At 42.5% G+C, this 15,231-nt stretch overlaps 1 protein-coding gene across 4 annotated transcripts in view; it reads left to right on the top strand.

The window, feature by feature from the left end:
- LOC112233454 (colorectal mutant cancer protein-like) overlaps positions 1-12,105 on the top strand; it is a 125,896-nt gene extending 113,791 nt beyond the window's left edge. For all 4 annotated transcript variants that reach the window (XM_042311043.1, XM_042311044.1, XM_042311046.1 and 1 more), the window contains 5 exons: positions 557-791; positions 1,531-1,743; positions 9,360-9,451; positions 9,561-9,683; positions 11,789-12,105. In XM_042311043.1, the coding sequence (XP_042166977.1) occupies positions 557-791; positions 1,531-1,743; positions 9,360-9,451; positions 9,561-9,683; positions 11,789-11,969 (844 nt within the window). In that variant the 3' untranslated portion in view covers positions 11,970-12,105. The remainder of the gene's footprint in view (positions 1-556; positions 792-1,530; positions 1,744-9,359; positions 9,452-9,560; positions 9,684-11,788) is intronic.
- The last annotated feature ends 3,126 nt before the right edge of the window (positions 12,106-15,231 follow it).

Here is a 15,231-nt window from a genome sequence, read left to right on the forward strand (position 1 = left end):
CAAGACCCAGATGGCAAATATAAAGACCCAGTCGATCTAAAAAACTGGAGGCCCCTTACACTTCAATGTTGTGATGCAAAAATACTAGTGAAATGCATAGCACTCAGAATTAAAAGGGTTTTACCAGGTATTGTTCATCCTGATCAGACAGGTTTGTTACATTGACCCTGGATGCTTCTGTGTGTCGCTCTGAATGGGAGTCTGTTGGATGACTGGTATGATGTAGTTGTTGAGCAGCTTCACTGCAGTATATTGTCTGTTTTGGATATTCAATAAAAACAACAGGAAAAAGAGTATCTGGGACGATTTTTACACAGTATTTGGTGACTTAATTTCTTCCCGTGTCAGACTCGCAGGGCACAGATCTAGGAACAGTTTAGCTTCTCTAATTGTGATCTTAACTGTTCAAGGGGAAATGAAGACTACTTTCTAGATGCTAGCTATCATCCAACAGAGCAAAATTTTATGGTATCTTTGTGTGTGTGTGTGTGTGTGTATGTGTGTGTGTGTGTGTGTGTGTGTGTGTGTGTGTGTGTGTGTGTGTGTGTGTGTGCAGCACCACCAGTTCCACGACCAGCTCGTGCGACACAGACTTCTCCAAGGAGGACGAACAGCGACTAAAAGACTACGTGCAGCAGCTGAAGAATGACCGTGCGGCAGTCAAGCTGACCATGCTGGAGCTAGAGAGCGTTCACGTCGACCCCCTCAGCCTGGAGGTCAAGCCCCGGGGAGACACGCACCGTCTGGACCTGGAGAACGCTGTGCTGATGCAGGAGCTCATGGCCATGAAGGTGAGAGGGAGAGGGAGGGAGAAGGAGGGAGCGCGAGGAGAGTGGGAGGGAGAGCATACACACGGGCCTTTTCATTCAATTCTACTCATTTTGCCATGTAGTGGAGAGACATTTTTGCAGTTCTTAATATGATATCTGAGTGAGAGTGGGGTCCCCCCGGTTGTTAATACAACCACGATTACTACAAGTGCAGATAGCTGGCCGCTAGACTAACTTACCGATCTAAAAAAACAAACAGATATGGGCTAATTGAGTCACTGTCGGTTTCCATCAAACCTTTTTATGCGAGTAAAAGTACATGTCGGGTAAATAATGTCACAACAGACCTGTTGGAAACCGTGTCTGTATACTTTCCAAATGTCGACAAAACAAAATACACTACACGAGGTGGGATCTTTTTGTGTCAAGAAAATTAATTATGTGAGAAATATCGATACGATAACCATCATATGGAAGTAAACTTGGAGTCACGTGATGACATGCTGTGTGATCCTCCCACCATGACTTGGGAAAGCATGCAGTTTATTAGGCTACAGATGAAATAAGTTATGATGAACTTCACAGGGTGGTGAAAGTGCACGGTAATGAGCTTTGATGTTTGGTATACTCAGTGTCTATCCTTATTTCCTCCCTCCCTTTTTCCCTTTCTTCCATATGGTTACAATATGATAAGAATAACTTGATAAGAATAACTTGTAGCTTGTTTATATTAGCTTGTTAACCCTTCCTCCCCCCTCAGGAGGAGATGGCGGAGCTGAAGGCCCAGCTCTACCTGCTGGAAAAGGAGAAGAAGGCAGTGGAGCTGCGGCTGAGCACGCGGGAGGCCCAGGAGCAGGCCTACCTGGTGCACATCGAGCACCTCAAGGCCGAAGTGGAGGAGCAGCAGGAGCAGCGCAGGAGGTCCCTCAGCTCCACTGGGAGTAGTAGTATAGACAAGAGCCAAGCCGCTAAGGTGTGTGGACAACACACACGCATGCACACACACTTGGCCCAAACACCCCCTCCCCCCAACATTGGCCTCTAAGATGTATATCGACCGCATGGAAGGGGCAAGTGCCAGGGTGAGGGTGCACAAACATTTACGCCCTCTAAATTCTCCTACCCGAAAAGAGACCTCGTCCACCTATGGAAACACAAGCCCCAGACTCAACAGGTCTACCACAAAGCGGGGTTCAGGCTTAGATTGAGGCTTGTAGACAGTGTGTCTCTCTCCACTACGCAGCAGCATTCACTCTGAACCAGTCAGTCACATGAATCATTGAAGAGGCTGGAGGCTGAGTCACAGCTCTGTCCACTCCCTTCTCTCTCTCCTCTCTTTGGAGTCTCTCAAGATCTCCTCTCGTTGGAGTGTATCTCTCCCCCATTTCCCTCTCTCTCCCTCCTCTGTCTTGTTGCCCCCATTCTTCCTCCTCCATCTCCCTCACACCTTGTCAGCCTGTATATATTTGACTCGTGGAATGAGTGCTTCTTTTCTGAGCCCCCATACACAACAGTCCTAAAGCTGAGAGGGCCTGTCACTCTGAAAGGTTGGCAGTTGCACACTAGAAGTCTCTACTTCAGACTTTCTCAGTCTGTTGGGGTTCTCCTCTGGGGAGCTGTCTGTCTGTACTCTGAGATGTGGCCCTAGAGAAGGGGCCACTGTGTGTCTGTGAGAGTCCTACTGTATACACACAGTGACAGAGATAAAAAAAATAAACCTGGAGATGGGGAGAGTACAAGAATGGACTTAAGAGTATTGAGAGGGAGGAAAAGTGGAAGAAGGAGGAGAGAAAAGAGAATGGTGAGTACAAGAAAGGAAAAGAGAGGAGGAAGGAAGGCAAATGGGGGTGAAGTCTGAGAGTGAGATACTGTACTGCATAAGAGGAGAAGAAACTGAGAGGATGGGAAGAGAAAGTAGACAAATTAGGACTTCCAGAGTCCCAAGTGCAATTCTAAACTATCAAATACTTTTTTACCTGAACTCCAAGAGGTCTGGGAGATCAATTAGATATCAGAGCACTAAGCCCCTCACACCATCCATAGTCTTTTCTGACCATTTCTTTAATACATATAGACAGAGATCAGTTGTGTATTTGTGTGTGTGCCAGGATTAAGAAAGGGAATAGAATAGAGGTGTGCTTCTCTCTGATCACAGCCTTGAGCTTCCAATGCTTGTGACACTACATTAGCCTTGTAATCCACTGGATACGATAACAGTGCCCTTCCATGTCCCCCGGCTGGGACAGGGATTACGTGAACACACACATGCACTTCACATCTCTTGGCATGCACACAACATTCCAACACACACCCTTACAGCTTTACGTGCAGACACACTACCTTAAATCTCGATCCCCCCCTGCTCTCCCTGCTATCACCGTAGCTCTGTTTGTTCAATAAGGCTTACTCATCGGTTGCTAGGAGCAACCAGCGTTGAATGTGCCAATCAAAGGGCCATCTGTAAATGCAAGTGCTTTTCAGAGTGAAAGACAGAGCAGCCTCTATTATTGCCCCCCCCCCTGCTTTCAAACCAGCTACCTTTTATATCTACAGACCAATTCTTATTGTTAGGGTCTAGAAATGGCCTGTTTGATTGTATTTCACACACGGGGGTAGACTCTAATAGCCACACATACCTCCCACTGTGGGGGAGTGTATACTCATGCATGCTCTCTCTCACTCTCACTCACACACACTATGTTAGATCATTCCGCTCTGTCAGAGCCCATGATCAGAGCCATTCATCACCTGGAGCGGTGGATGTTTGTGACACACACACACAACACTGCAAGCCTAATCAAGCAAAATGCACACAGCACAAAGGCAATTACCCAACACGCGTGTGCGCGCTTGCGCTCACACACACACAACACTGACCGCGCGCTTGCGCTCACACACACACAACACTGACCAGCATCTCCCAGTATCTTCCCCTCCATTGTCTCTTCCTATATCCATTTCCCCACTACCTTAATGGAAGCCATGTTCCAATCTCCATCAACAGCCCTGTAATCAAATCAGGCTAGCAGGATAGCAGGCCCTGAATGTATGACAGCATACCTGTAACTCGATAAGTCATGTAGCATGCTCAATGAATACTCTCACATGCTTGTCCAGTGTGAGTCGAGCTGTATTGTTCTGTAGTCCAAGTGGCAATACAAAGGGATAAGTCGTTGAAGCATTAACTATATGAATGGACGAAGCCATTGAAGACGTCACACCATGTTTGAAGTCTCAAGGGGAGTTTTATGTAGACATAACATGCACAGTTCGAGCTAGTCCAGGAAGTGACATTGCAGGCTAGTTCAGTGCTGACCCCTCTTATTGAGTATCTCAAGTTGAAAGCTGGCCGGTATACTGCAGGCTGCCATTAGCTGTTAAATTATCCTTATTACTTTTGTGTGCTATTTTAAAGTAATAGTTTCAAGGACATACATCTGGTGTAATAGAAGCAAATATTGGTACCATGATTGTCTTCTAAAAATGTTTTTATTTACACTAATATTTACCACGAAGATTGCCATTTTCCTATTCATTATAGTGGGGGACCCTGCTTTCTGGAAACAACAGCCTGCAGTACACTGGAAGGCCTTGAACTTCATGGTTTCAATGAGAGGGGGCAGTCGTTCTCCCCTGGGTTGGTGGTAGTGCTGCCACCTATAAGACCAAGCTTTTTACTGCATGTGACAGCTTGAGATAAAAGTTGCCCCTAACCACAGATCTAGGATCAGATTAGCTTCTCCAAATCGCACAGTCACAGGAAGTAGAGGCGTTGAATGTGTTGCAGCACCCCCTGATAAATGTAAATAATATTTCCAAAATTGTATAATTACTCCTGTCTGAACACTACCTTAATGTGGGCAGTACACTTGCCAAATATTGAATGGCTTGTTGTGTTGTGGCAATAGAAATATTATCCATAGAACCCAGCTAGCACATAACGTTCTGACCGTGGTGTAAAGTACTGAAGTAAAAAATACTTTAAAGTACTACTTTAGTAGTATCTGTACATTACTTTACTATTCATATTTTTACAGCTTTTACTTTTACTTCACTACATTCCTGAAGAAAATATTGAAGATTTTACTCCATACATTTTCCCTGACAACCAAAAGTACTCGTTACATTTTGAATGCTTAGCAGGACAGAATAATTGTCAAATTCACTCACTTATCAAGCTAACACTTGGTCATCTCTACTGCCTCTGGGCTGGCAGACTCACTAAACACAAATGCATCTTTTGTAAATAATGTCATAGTGTTGGAGTGTTCCCCTGGCTATCTGTAAATTTAAAAAACAAGAAAATTGTTAATATTTTGCTTAATATAAGGAATTTTTTATATTTAAGTATATTTTAGCAATTACATTTAATATTGATACTGAAGTATATTTAAAACCAAATACTTTTAGACTTTTACTCAAGTAGTATTTTACTGGCTGACTTTTACTTGAGTAACTTTCTATTAAGGTATCTATACTTTTACTCAAGTATCACAATTGGGTACTTTTTCCACCACTGTGTTCTGAGAACCATATGTTTCTTAGAGCTTGCTAAAGGCGTGGTTGTCCTATGGCCATTTTGTATAAAACTTTCCCATAACATTTTATACAGGTTTCTCATGGTTATTTTTTAAAGTTCTCAGAACATTCAAAGAATGTTGAGAAACAACTTCTGTAGGAATTCCAGTACTTCAGCATTATGTTTCCTCATGGTTCAATTTCAAGTCCTGTTCTCAAACATTAAGAAAACTTTCCATAAAAAACACAGGAAACGGTCAAAGAACGTTCTAAGAATGTTATTTCAAAATGTATATATATTCTGTTCTCAGCGTCAACAAATCTCATGGGTATGCTCAAAATGGTTGTCAGTTCTGACTTGAATGGGCACTTTCGTTCTATGGATTCTATTTCTATAGATTTTATTTATCTTTGCGCTGTCAGTGAATGACTAAAGGCCTTTTGCAAATATCAGAATGCAATTGCTGGAAATACATTTGGAAAGCAAATTCCTACTGCTGAAAAGAGAAACTAATTTGGTTTAAAAAAAAAAAATTCTCACAACTCTGAAGAACAGCACTGTTTTCAAGTAACTCAGGCCTATCTTGAGACCATCACTGGTACGGTGAGAAGCCTAGGCTACGCATATTCATGCTGTCTTCATAATTGTGTGAGTCAGTGCCACTGGAAAGTTGCTTTTGTAGCCTATAATATTTATATATTTCCTCCTAATGTTGTACAATCTGTGTCTCCTTTATTTTTATTGGACCTGGGCCAGGTCAAGACCAAGGCCCGGTTTCCCAAAAGCATCTTAAGGCTAAGTTAATGACAATGAATGCTTTTTGGAAATCGGGCCGAGGTTGTTTTTTTAATCTGTTTGACAGTGTCAAGAGTAGCCACTCATTTAGGTACTTTGTGTAGTGTAAAAAATATTCTGATAATGTCTCCTCTCATGTAGGCCTAAATGACGTAGAATTGCATGAAATGCGTTTATAAAAGGACCCTCCCCCCGTGTGTAAATCGTAAAAACGCTTCTGCTGAACTGTATGCCATTAGGCAAATACAATGATGGAATGTGTTATTATAAAGGGATCTTTGTTAACTTAATCACTGTAAAGCGCTGATCAGAGTCCAAAATGTGTACGCACAACAGTGTTTTAGAATATTGTCCCGTTGGCTTTCATAATTTTGCTATAATAATTTTGCTATTCTCATTTTAGAACGTTTTGAAGATTGTTCAACAAATAAGGTGCAAAAAAACGTAAATCAGCTTCTAGTTATCTCAGTAGAGACCAAAGGAATTTCTAGAGTTAACCATCCCTGAGACCAGGTGTGATAACTTGTATGTCTAGTGATGATGTTTGATAAAGTGGGACTTTTTGTAAAAGGGCTATATAATTTAAAAGATAGCAATGTATCAACCTACGTGACATTGAAGAGGGCCAACCAACTTTCTGGTAGAGAATCCAGTAATGAGTACTAAAATTGGTGCCCGTCATAAAGCACAGTGCTCTTTGATAAACTGCATCTGATGGCTTTAATGTAGTGGCAGCTGCGAACATATAGATGTCGCTATAGTCTAGGACTGATAGGAATTTAAACTGAATAATCTGCTTTCTACTATTTAGCGAGAGGCAGGACATATTCCTATAGAAGAGACTCATCAATATGCTTTTTAAAAGACAGCTTTTCACCTATCCAGATGCCCAGATATTTGTTAGCAGGGACACGATCAATATGGACACCATCCAAAGTACACATGCTTATATCATCAGACTTATTTTGATGCGCTCTAGAGAACAACATAGTTTTATCTGCATTCAGTACTAATTCCAGGTCAAGAAAGTTTTTCTGTAATACAATGACGGCAGACTGTAGTTGAGATAGAGCCTGGTCAACCATGGGGGCAATAGTATACACAACAGTATCATCGGCATAAAAGTGCAGATTACAATTTTTTACAGACAAGTCGATATTGTTAATGTAAACAGTAAAAAGTGCAGGACCCAGAATCGACCCCGGCAGGACACCTTTTGTAATATCCAGGAAACCTGATTCAACACCATCAGTAGATATATAGTACTGTACATTGAGTTCTATCTGTCAAGTAAATTGTTTTACCTTTTACATACAGCCTGGTCTAGGCCAATTGAGGGAAGCTTCTGAATTAGCAGTGAGTGATCCGTATCGAAAGCCTTTGGCAGATCAATGAGGAGGGAAGCACAATGTTGTCTTTTATCCATACAATTAACCACATAATTTATAACTAGGGATGCAGCAGAGATAGTGCTAAGACCTGGTCTAAAACCTGACTGATGTACATTTCAAAGAAAATAAAGCTCTTAGCTGGGAATTAATCAAGGAATCTAATATTTTAGTTAGGCAAGAAAGTTTACAAGTAGGGTAGTATTTGTATTATTTAGATCAGGGCCTCCTGAGTGGTGCAGCTGTCAAAGGCACTGCAACACAGTGCTAACTGTGTCACTACAGATCCTGGTTTGATTCCAGGCTGTGTTGCAACTGCCCGCAACCGGGAGACCCATGAGGTGGCGCACAATTGGCCCAGCGCCGTCCGGGTTAGGGGAGGGTTTGGCCAGCCGGGATGTCCTTGTCCCATCGCTCTCTAGCAACTCCTGTGGCGGGTCAGGCGCATGCACGCTGACACGGTCGCCAGGTGTACTGTGTTTCCTCCGACATATTGGTGTGGCTGGCTTCCAGGTTAAGCGAGCAATGTGTCAAGAAGCAGTGCGGTTTGGCAGAGTCGTGTTTTGGAGGATGCAGGGCTCCCAACATTTGCCTATACCCGAGTCCATATGGGAGTTGCAGCGATGGACAAGACTGTAACTACCAATTGGATATCATGAAATTGGGGAGAAAAAGGGGGTAAACATTTTTTTTTTACGAAATTGGGGAGAAAAAGGGAAAAACATTTTGATATCCAATTGGTAGTTACAGTCTGCATATAGTTGCAGCGATATAACTGTATATATATATATATATACAGTTGAAGTCGGAAGTTTACATACAGTTAGGTTGTTGTCATAAAAAACTTGTTTTTCAACCACTCCACAAAAGTCTTGTTAACAAACTACTTTGGCAAGTCGTTTAGGACACAAGTAATTTTTCCAACAATTATTTACAGACAGATTATTTCACTTATAATTCAGTGGGTCAGAAGTTTACATACACTTAGTTGACTGTGCCTTTAAACAGCTTGGAGAATTGTGGAAAATGATGTCATGGCTTTAGAAGCTTCTGATAGGCTAATTGACATAATTTGAGTCAATTGGAGGTGTACCTGTGGATGTATTTCAAGGCCTACCTTCAAACTCAGTGCCTCTTTGCTTGACATCATGGGAAAATCAAAAGAAATCAGCCAAGACATCAGAAAAAAAGTGGGGTGCACGGGGTGGCAGCATCATGTTGTGGGGGTGCTTTGCTGCAGGAGGGACTGGTGCACTGGGAATATGATGAAAGTAATAAAAGCTGAAAGAAATAATTCTCTCTACTATTATTCTGACATTTCACATTCATAAAGTAAAGTGGTGATCCTAACTGACCTAAGACATGGGATTTTTACTAGTATTAAATGTCAGGAATTGAGTTCAAATGTATTTGGTTAAGTTGTATGTAAACCTCCGACTTCAACTGTGTGTGTGTGCGTGTATATATATATATATATATTTAGATCACAAGGGTCACCACCTTTGTTAAGCGGGAGTACATGGGCCGCCTTCCAAACCTTTGGAATAGTCCCAGATATAATCGTTACGTAAAATATATGAGTTAATGATTCATAAAACGGGAGCGAGAGCAGCAGCAAAAATGGATCAAGCATGTCAGCTCCAGCGGATTTTTGAAAATGAAAACAAAGACTTACTAGAAGTTGACTGGTTAAACGTTGAGTCAGCTAGAGGCTGGCAGAGGGAAGAGCAGTCGATTGACTACACCACCGTTAATTACGCTTAAGTGTTTGATCTGTAGGCAGCCTAATCACCTCAGCCCATCAGTTCACCAGGAGTAGTATGATAATGGTTAGTATTAGCACTGTATGGTTGTAGACCAGCTCTTCATGGTGTTGTTATGTTCCAGGATTGTGGAGACTCTCCGGCCATCAGCCTATCAGACCTGAGGACACTGAATGATAGCGACCTGGCAGCAGAGCTCACCAACGCACTGAGACGGTAAAAAACCCAACGCACTGTGTGTGCGTGTGTATCTCTGTGTGGATGTTTGTCTATCTGCTATGTGTGTGTGTGTGTGTTCCTGACTCATCCCGTGTGTGTGTCTCAGGGAGAAGAAGCTAAAGGGGCGTGTCCAGGAACTAGTGGCAGCGCTGGAAAGACTAACCAAGAGTAGCGAGGTCCGCCACCAGCAGAGTGCCGAGTTCGTCAACGATCTGAAACGGGCAAACAGGTAACCATTGAAACACTCACGGGAAATACGGGAAAACGGGTAACCATAGTAACACTCAGAGGAAATATTTTTTGTGATTAAAAGTGAAAACGTTTGTAGAAAATACATTTGGCTTTATTGTGTGTATGTGTGTGGGGGGGGGTGTATATGGCTACCCATATACAGTGGAGCAAAAAAGTATTTAGTCAGCCACCAATTGTGCAAGTTCTCCAACTTAAAAAGATGAGAGAGGCCTGTAATTTTCATCATAGGTACACTTCAACTATGACAGACAAAATTAGGAAAAAAATCCCGAAAATCACATTGTAGGATTTTTAATGAATTTATTTGCAAATTATGGTGGAAAATAAGTATTTGGTCAACTACAAACAAGCAAGGTTTCTGGCTCTCACAGACCTGTAACTTCTTTAAGAAGCTCCTCTGTCCTCCACTCGTTACCTGTATTAATGGCACCTGTTTGAACTTGTTATCAGTATAAAAGACACCTGTCCACAACCTCAAACAGTCATACTCCAAACTCCACTATGGCCAAGACCAAAGAGCTGTCAAAGGACACCAGAAACAAAATTGTAGACCTGCACCAGGCTGGGAAGACTGAATCTGCAATAGGTAAGCAGCTTGGTTTGAAGAAATCAACTGTGGGAGCAATTATTAGGAAGGAAGACATACAAGACCACTGATAATCTCCCTCGATCTGGGGCTCCACGCAAGATCTCACCCCGTGGGGTCAAAATGATCACAAGAACGGTGAGCAAAAATCCCAGAACCACACGGGGGGACCTAGTGAATGACCTGCAGAGAGCTGGGACCAAAGTAACAAAGCCTACCATCAGTAACACACTACGCCGCCAGGGACTCGAATCCTGCAGTGCCAGACGTGTCCCCCTGCTTAAGCCAGTACATGTCGAGGCCCGTCTGAAGTTTGCTAGAGAGCATTTGGATGATCCAGAAGAAGATTGGGAGAATGTCATATGGTCAGATATAACTTTTTGGTAAAAACTCAACTCGTCGTGTTCGGAGGACAAAGAATGCTGAGTTGCATCCAAAGAACACCATACCTACTGTGAAGCATGGGGGTGGAAACATCATGCTTTGGGGCTGTTTTTCTGCAAAGGGACCAGGATGACTGATCCGTGTAAAGGAAAGAATGAATGGGGCCATGTATCGTGAGATTTTGAGTGAAAACCTCCTTCCATCAGCAAGGGCATTGAAGATGAAACGTGGCTAGGTCTTTCAGCATGACAATGATCCCAAACACACCGCCCGGGCAATGAAGGAGTGGCTTCGTAAGAAGCATTTCAAGGTCCTGGAGTGGCCTAGCCAGTCTCCAGATCTCAACCACATAGAAAATCTTGAGGGAGTTGAAAGTACGTGTTGCCCAGCAACAGCCCCAAAACATCACTGCTCTAGAGGATATCTGCATGGAGGAATGGGCCAAAATACCAGCAACAGTGTGTGAAAACCTTGTGAAGACTTACAGAAAACGTTTGACGTCTGTCATTGCCAACAAAGGGTATATAACAAACTATTGAGAAACTTTTGTTATTGACCAAATACTTATTTTCCACCATAATTTGCAAATAAATTCATTAAAAATCCTACAATGTGATTTTCTCATTTTGTCTGTCATAGTTGAAGTGTACCTATGATGAAAATTGCAGGCCTCTCTCATCTTTTTAAGTGGGAGAACTTGCACAATTGGTGGCTGACTAAATACTTTTTTGCCCCACTGTATAAAGAAGATGTATTCATTCAACAATCCAATGAGTTTATTGGAGCTATTGTTAGGATTCTGATCTTTTATAACAGTGGTTGGCTTGCATTGTAATACAGGGGTTGCCATCTAGTGGGAAATGGGTGAATTAATGCACTATTCTTTATGGATAGCACAAACACAATTCTCCTCTTAAAACACATTGACGCTTAGTTGCTACATCTAACCATTTATATTTTACTTCAACCCCTTAGTACCTCTGTGACTTGACTCACCACATCAAACTGAAGTCAATTCATCTGTCTGCATTTTCCTGTCTAGCTATTTGACTCTGTCTCTCCTCTCTAACCTGTCTCTCTCTCTCTCTCTCTTCTCTCTTTCCTCTGTCCAGTAACCTGGTGGCTGCGTATGAGAAGGCCAAGAAAAAGCACCAGGGTAAGCTGAAAAAGCTGGAGGCTCAGATGATGGCCATGGTGGAGCGCCACGAGACACAGGTTCGCATGCTCAAACAACGCATCGCCCTGCTGGAGGAGGAAAACTCACGGCCACACACCAATGAGACCTCCCTATGAGAACTGATGAGACATCCCTATCAGAACTCACAAGGCATCACTAGGAGAACTCACCAGACGTCGCTTCAGAAACTCACCATACGTCGCTTCAGAAACTCACCAGACGTTGCTTCAGAAACTCACCAGACGTTGCTATGAGAACTCACCAGACGTCGCTATGAGAACTCACCAGACGTTGCTATGAGAACTCACCAGACGTCGCTTCAGAAACTCACCAGACGTCGCTTCAGAAACTCACCAGACGTCGCTATGAGAACTCACCAGACGTCGCTTCAGAAACTCACCAGACGTCGCTATGAGAACTCACGAGAACTCATCGCAATGAGAGATACATCACTGTGAGAACTTGCAGCCAAAACTCACAGCGCCACACCAACAGGACCTCCGGGTGAGCAACGCAAGGAGACTTCATGTCCACATTACTATATGAAACATCATTACGAGCATCGGTTAGAGGAGCGGACAAGGGAATGGCTGGTATGTGTGTGTGCTGAGAATGTAAGCTTTCCTTACCAACCCATAGACACCCTGCAGTCCTATTCGGCACATACACGTGGGGAGGACACTCTGCAGTGATAGCTGCAAGTTCATTGGCCAGCAGATGGACAGGTAAAACTGCCAGGACCAATTGGAGTTGACGCTACAAATGACAGCTTTCAATCATATCTGCAGAACGACACATTTTGTTTACCACAGAAACCGGTAGAGGAAAAGTGTCATTTTATATTTTTTGAGAGGATCACTATAAGTAATCAATAAGGCACCTCAGGGGTTTGGGGAATATGGTCAACATACCACGGCTAAAGGCTGTTCTTATGCACGACGCATCGTGGAGTGCCTGGATACAGCCCTTAGACGTGGCATATTGGCCATATACCACAAACCCCTGAGGTGCCTTATTGCTATTATAAACTGGTTACCAACGTAATTAGAGCTGTAAAAATATTTTTTTTATACATACCACAGCTGTCAGCCAATCAGCATTCAGGGCTCTAACCACCCAGTTTATAATATAAACTAACTATCCTTACTGGCAAATTATTAACTATTATCTCCCAGTTTATTTCAAATGTTAGCTTTGATTTGGTAGTCTTTTTGTTATTTCGAGGTTTGACTGCAAATTATTTTTGAAACTATTTTTTATCAATGTTGCCATTTAGAGTTATTCCATTTGTTGCCATTTAGAGTTATTCCATTTGTTGCCATTTAGAGTTATTCCATTTGTTGCCATTTAGAGTTATTCCATTTGTTGCCATTTAGAGTTATTCCATTTGTTGCCATTTAGAGTTATTCCATTTGTTGCCATTTAGAAATATTTCTGGTGATTCCCTTTTAAGGAATACCTTTCTTTCAGCTCTACTTAGCAACTTCCCAGTTTTCAGTCTACAAAGTACACTCTGCCATAGTGAAGACTTACTGAACACATGGGCTCTATTCACTCAAACCTGGGTTTGATGTCTGGATATCTTAAAAACATTATTATTCTTGCACTGTTAGAATGCTTCTTTTTTTTATTCAGTCAGTGTAAAATCAAAATAAATGCAAACGCATCTTACTTAACCCCGCACAGGTCAAATGTTTGTATTTCACGTAACCGGCAAACCTGCTTCCGAGGTTTGATTGGATAGGGCCCTAAGTCAATATCTCAAATTGCGCAAAATGTCCTTCCAATATGAGTGGCATTGTTTCAGGTTCAGCCTTCAACTATACAGCAGTGAATCGCAAGAGACTGTAGTAGGTGTGTGCACATGGAGGGGAGATGACAATAGGGGTGTGTGTGTGTGAGGAGAGAGAAAAGGGTAGAGTGTATAAGAATGTTTAAAGCAGAGATCCAGATGATTCATTTTGTCATCCCCTTCATGAACACAGATTTGTTGCACACACACAAACATCCTCTCCAGCCAAAGCACTTTTCACTTCCCGCTGGACAATAACACCACATTGCCTTGTTGAGGACTCTTTGTTTTTCTGCAAGACTTAAACCCGGACGGACCTCCAATGTTAACCAATGGCTGCTACTCTCTCTCTCTCTCTCTCTCTCTCTCTCTCTGTGTGTTTTGGGACGAGGGAAAAACATACTTACTATTCTATAGCAATCTGAGATGCTGCATTCTCACTCTACCTGACTGCTGTTCCGTTCAATATTACTACTGTTGCTAGCTACTATAAATCGGCTTAAACCGGGAGCCTAGCACCCAGGTGACACCCATGTTTCTAGATAACCATCAGTAGCTTGGTATACAGATGTTTTGATTAGGCAGGGGTGGATCAATTCCATCTAATTCATTTAATTTGGAAAATTGTCATTGGCAATATTTTGCTTTTATTCATTAACCAAATTTCCATTGAATTCCTGAGTTTGAATGTATTAACCCCAGTCCTGCTGTTTGGTAAGATTCACTGCTAAAGTAAGCACTGGTGTGTAGACAAGTATAGGAGTGATGTGATTTCCTCTCAATAAACTGTCATAGTTATGACTTATCTTGCAAATACAGTCAGTACCTGTATTTTGTTTCTGTTGTGCTTCTCAGGCATACAACGCAAGTGAATCTGGAGCTCCAGTGGAGTGGTTGGTCTCCTCTTCTGTTCTGTTCTGTGAATGAGACAAGACGGGTTAGGGGGAGGGCAAAGTTAGGGGGTTGGGGGTAAGGAAGGTGGGTGGGCAAAATTAGGGGTTGGGGGTAAGGAAGGTGGGTGGGCAAAATTAGGGGGTTGGGGGTAAGGAAGGTGGGTTGGCAAACAAATGACCTTATTTGCACAGATCTGTTTTGGAATCAAATCTTGGCAATTGTTGTTTTGTTGATTTTTAAGAGGTTGTATTTGTTTATATAATAAAGTAATAAACCAATTTAAATAAATGCCAACTGAGTGCTTGTCTGTTTTTCTTATGCTACAAAAAACAGCATTTATTCATTCAGAAGACTAAGTATAAAGTATAATTTAGAAAAGCATAAGATGTCTCTGTCTTCCGAGATTTTATTATTTATTTTACAATTTTACATTAATTTGCCTGCTCTGCCTCCCTGAAGGACAGTGTCACTCACACACCTATTCCCCGGGGCCTTCCTGACCTCCAGGTAGGCCCCCATTGACCTGGTGACCTCTGACTCCTGGCCTCTAGGCCTACATTCCCTGCCTGCCCTCTCTCTGGGCCTGAGAGTGTATAGCTTACTCCCTGGAACTACAGACCTCCATGCCTCCACACCTACTCTACCTACCCGGTCAACACCCCTCTCCCTTGGCCTTAGAGTATAGTTTACTC

The sequence above is a fragment of the Oncorhynchus tshawytscha genome, linkage group LG33 (assembly GCF_018296145.1).
Source record: "Oncorhynchus tshawytscha isolate Ot180627B linkage group LG33, Otsh_v2.0, whole genome shotgun sequence".
NCBI classification, from domain to species: Eukaryota; Metazoa; Chordata; class Actinopteri; order Salmoniformes; family Salmonidae; genus Oncorhynchus; species Oncorhynchus tshawytscha.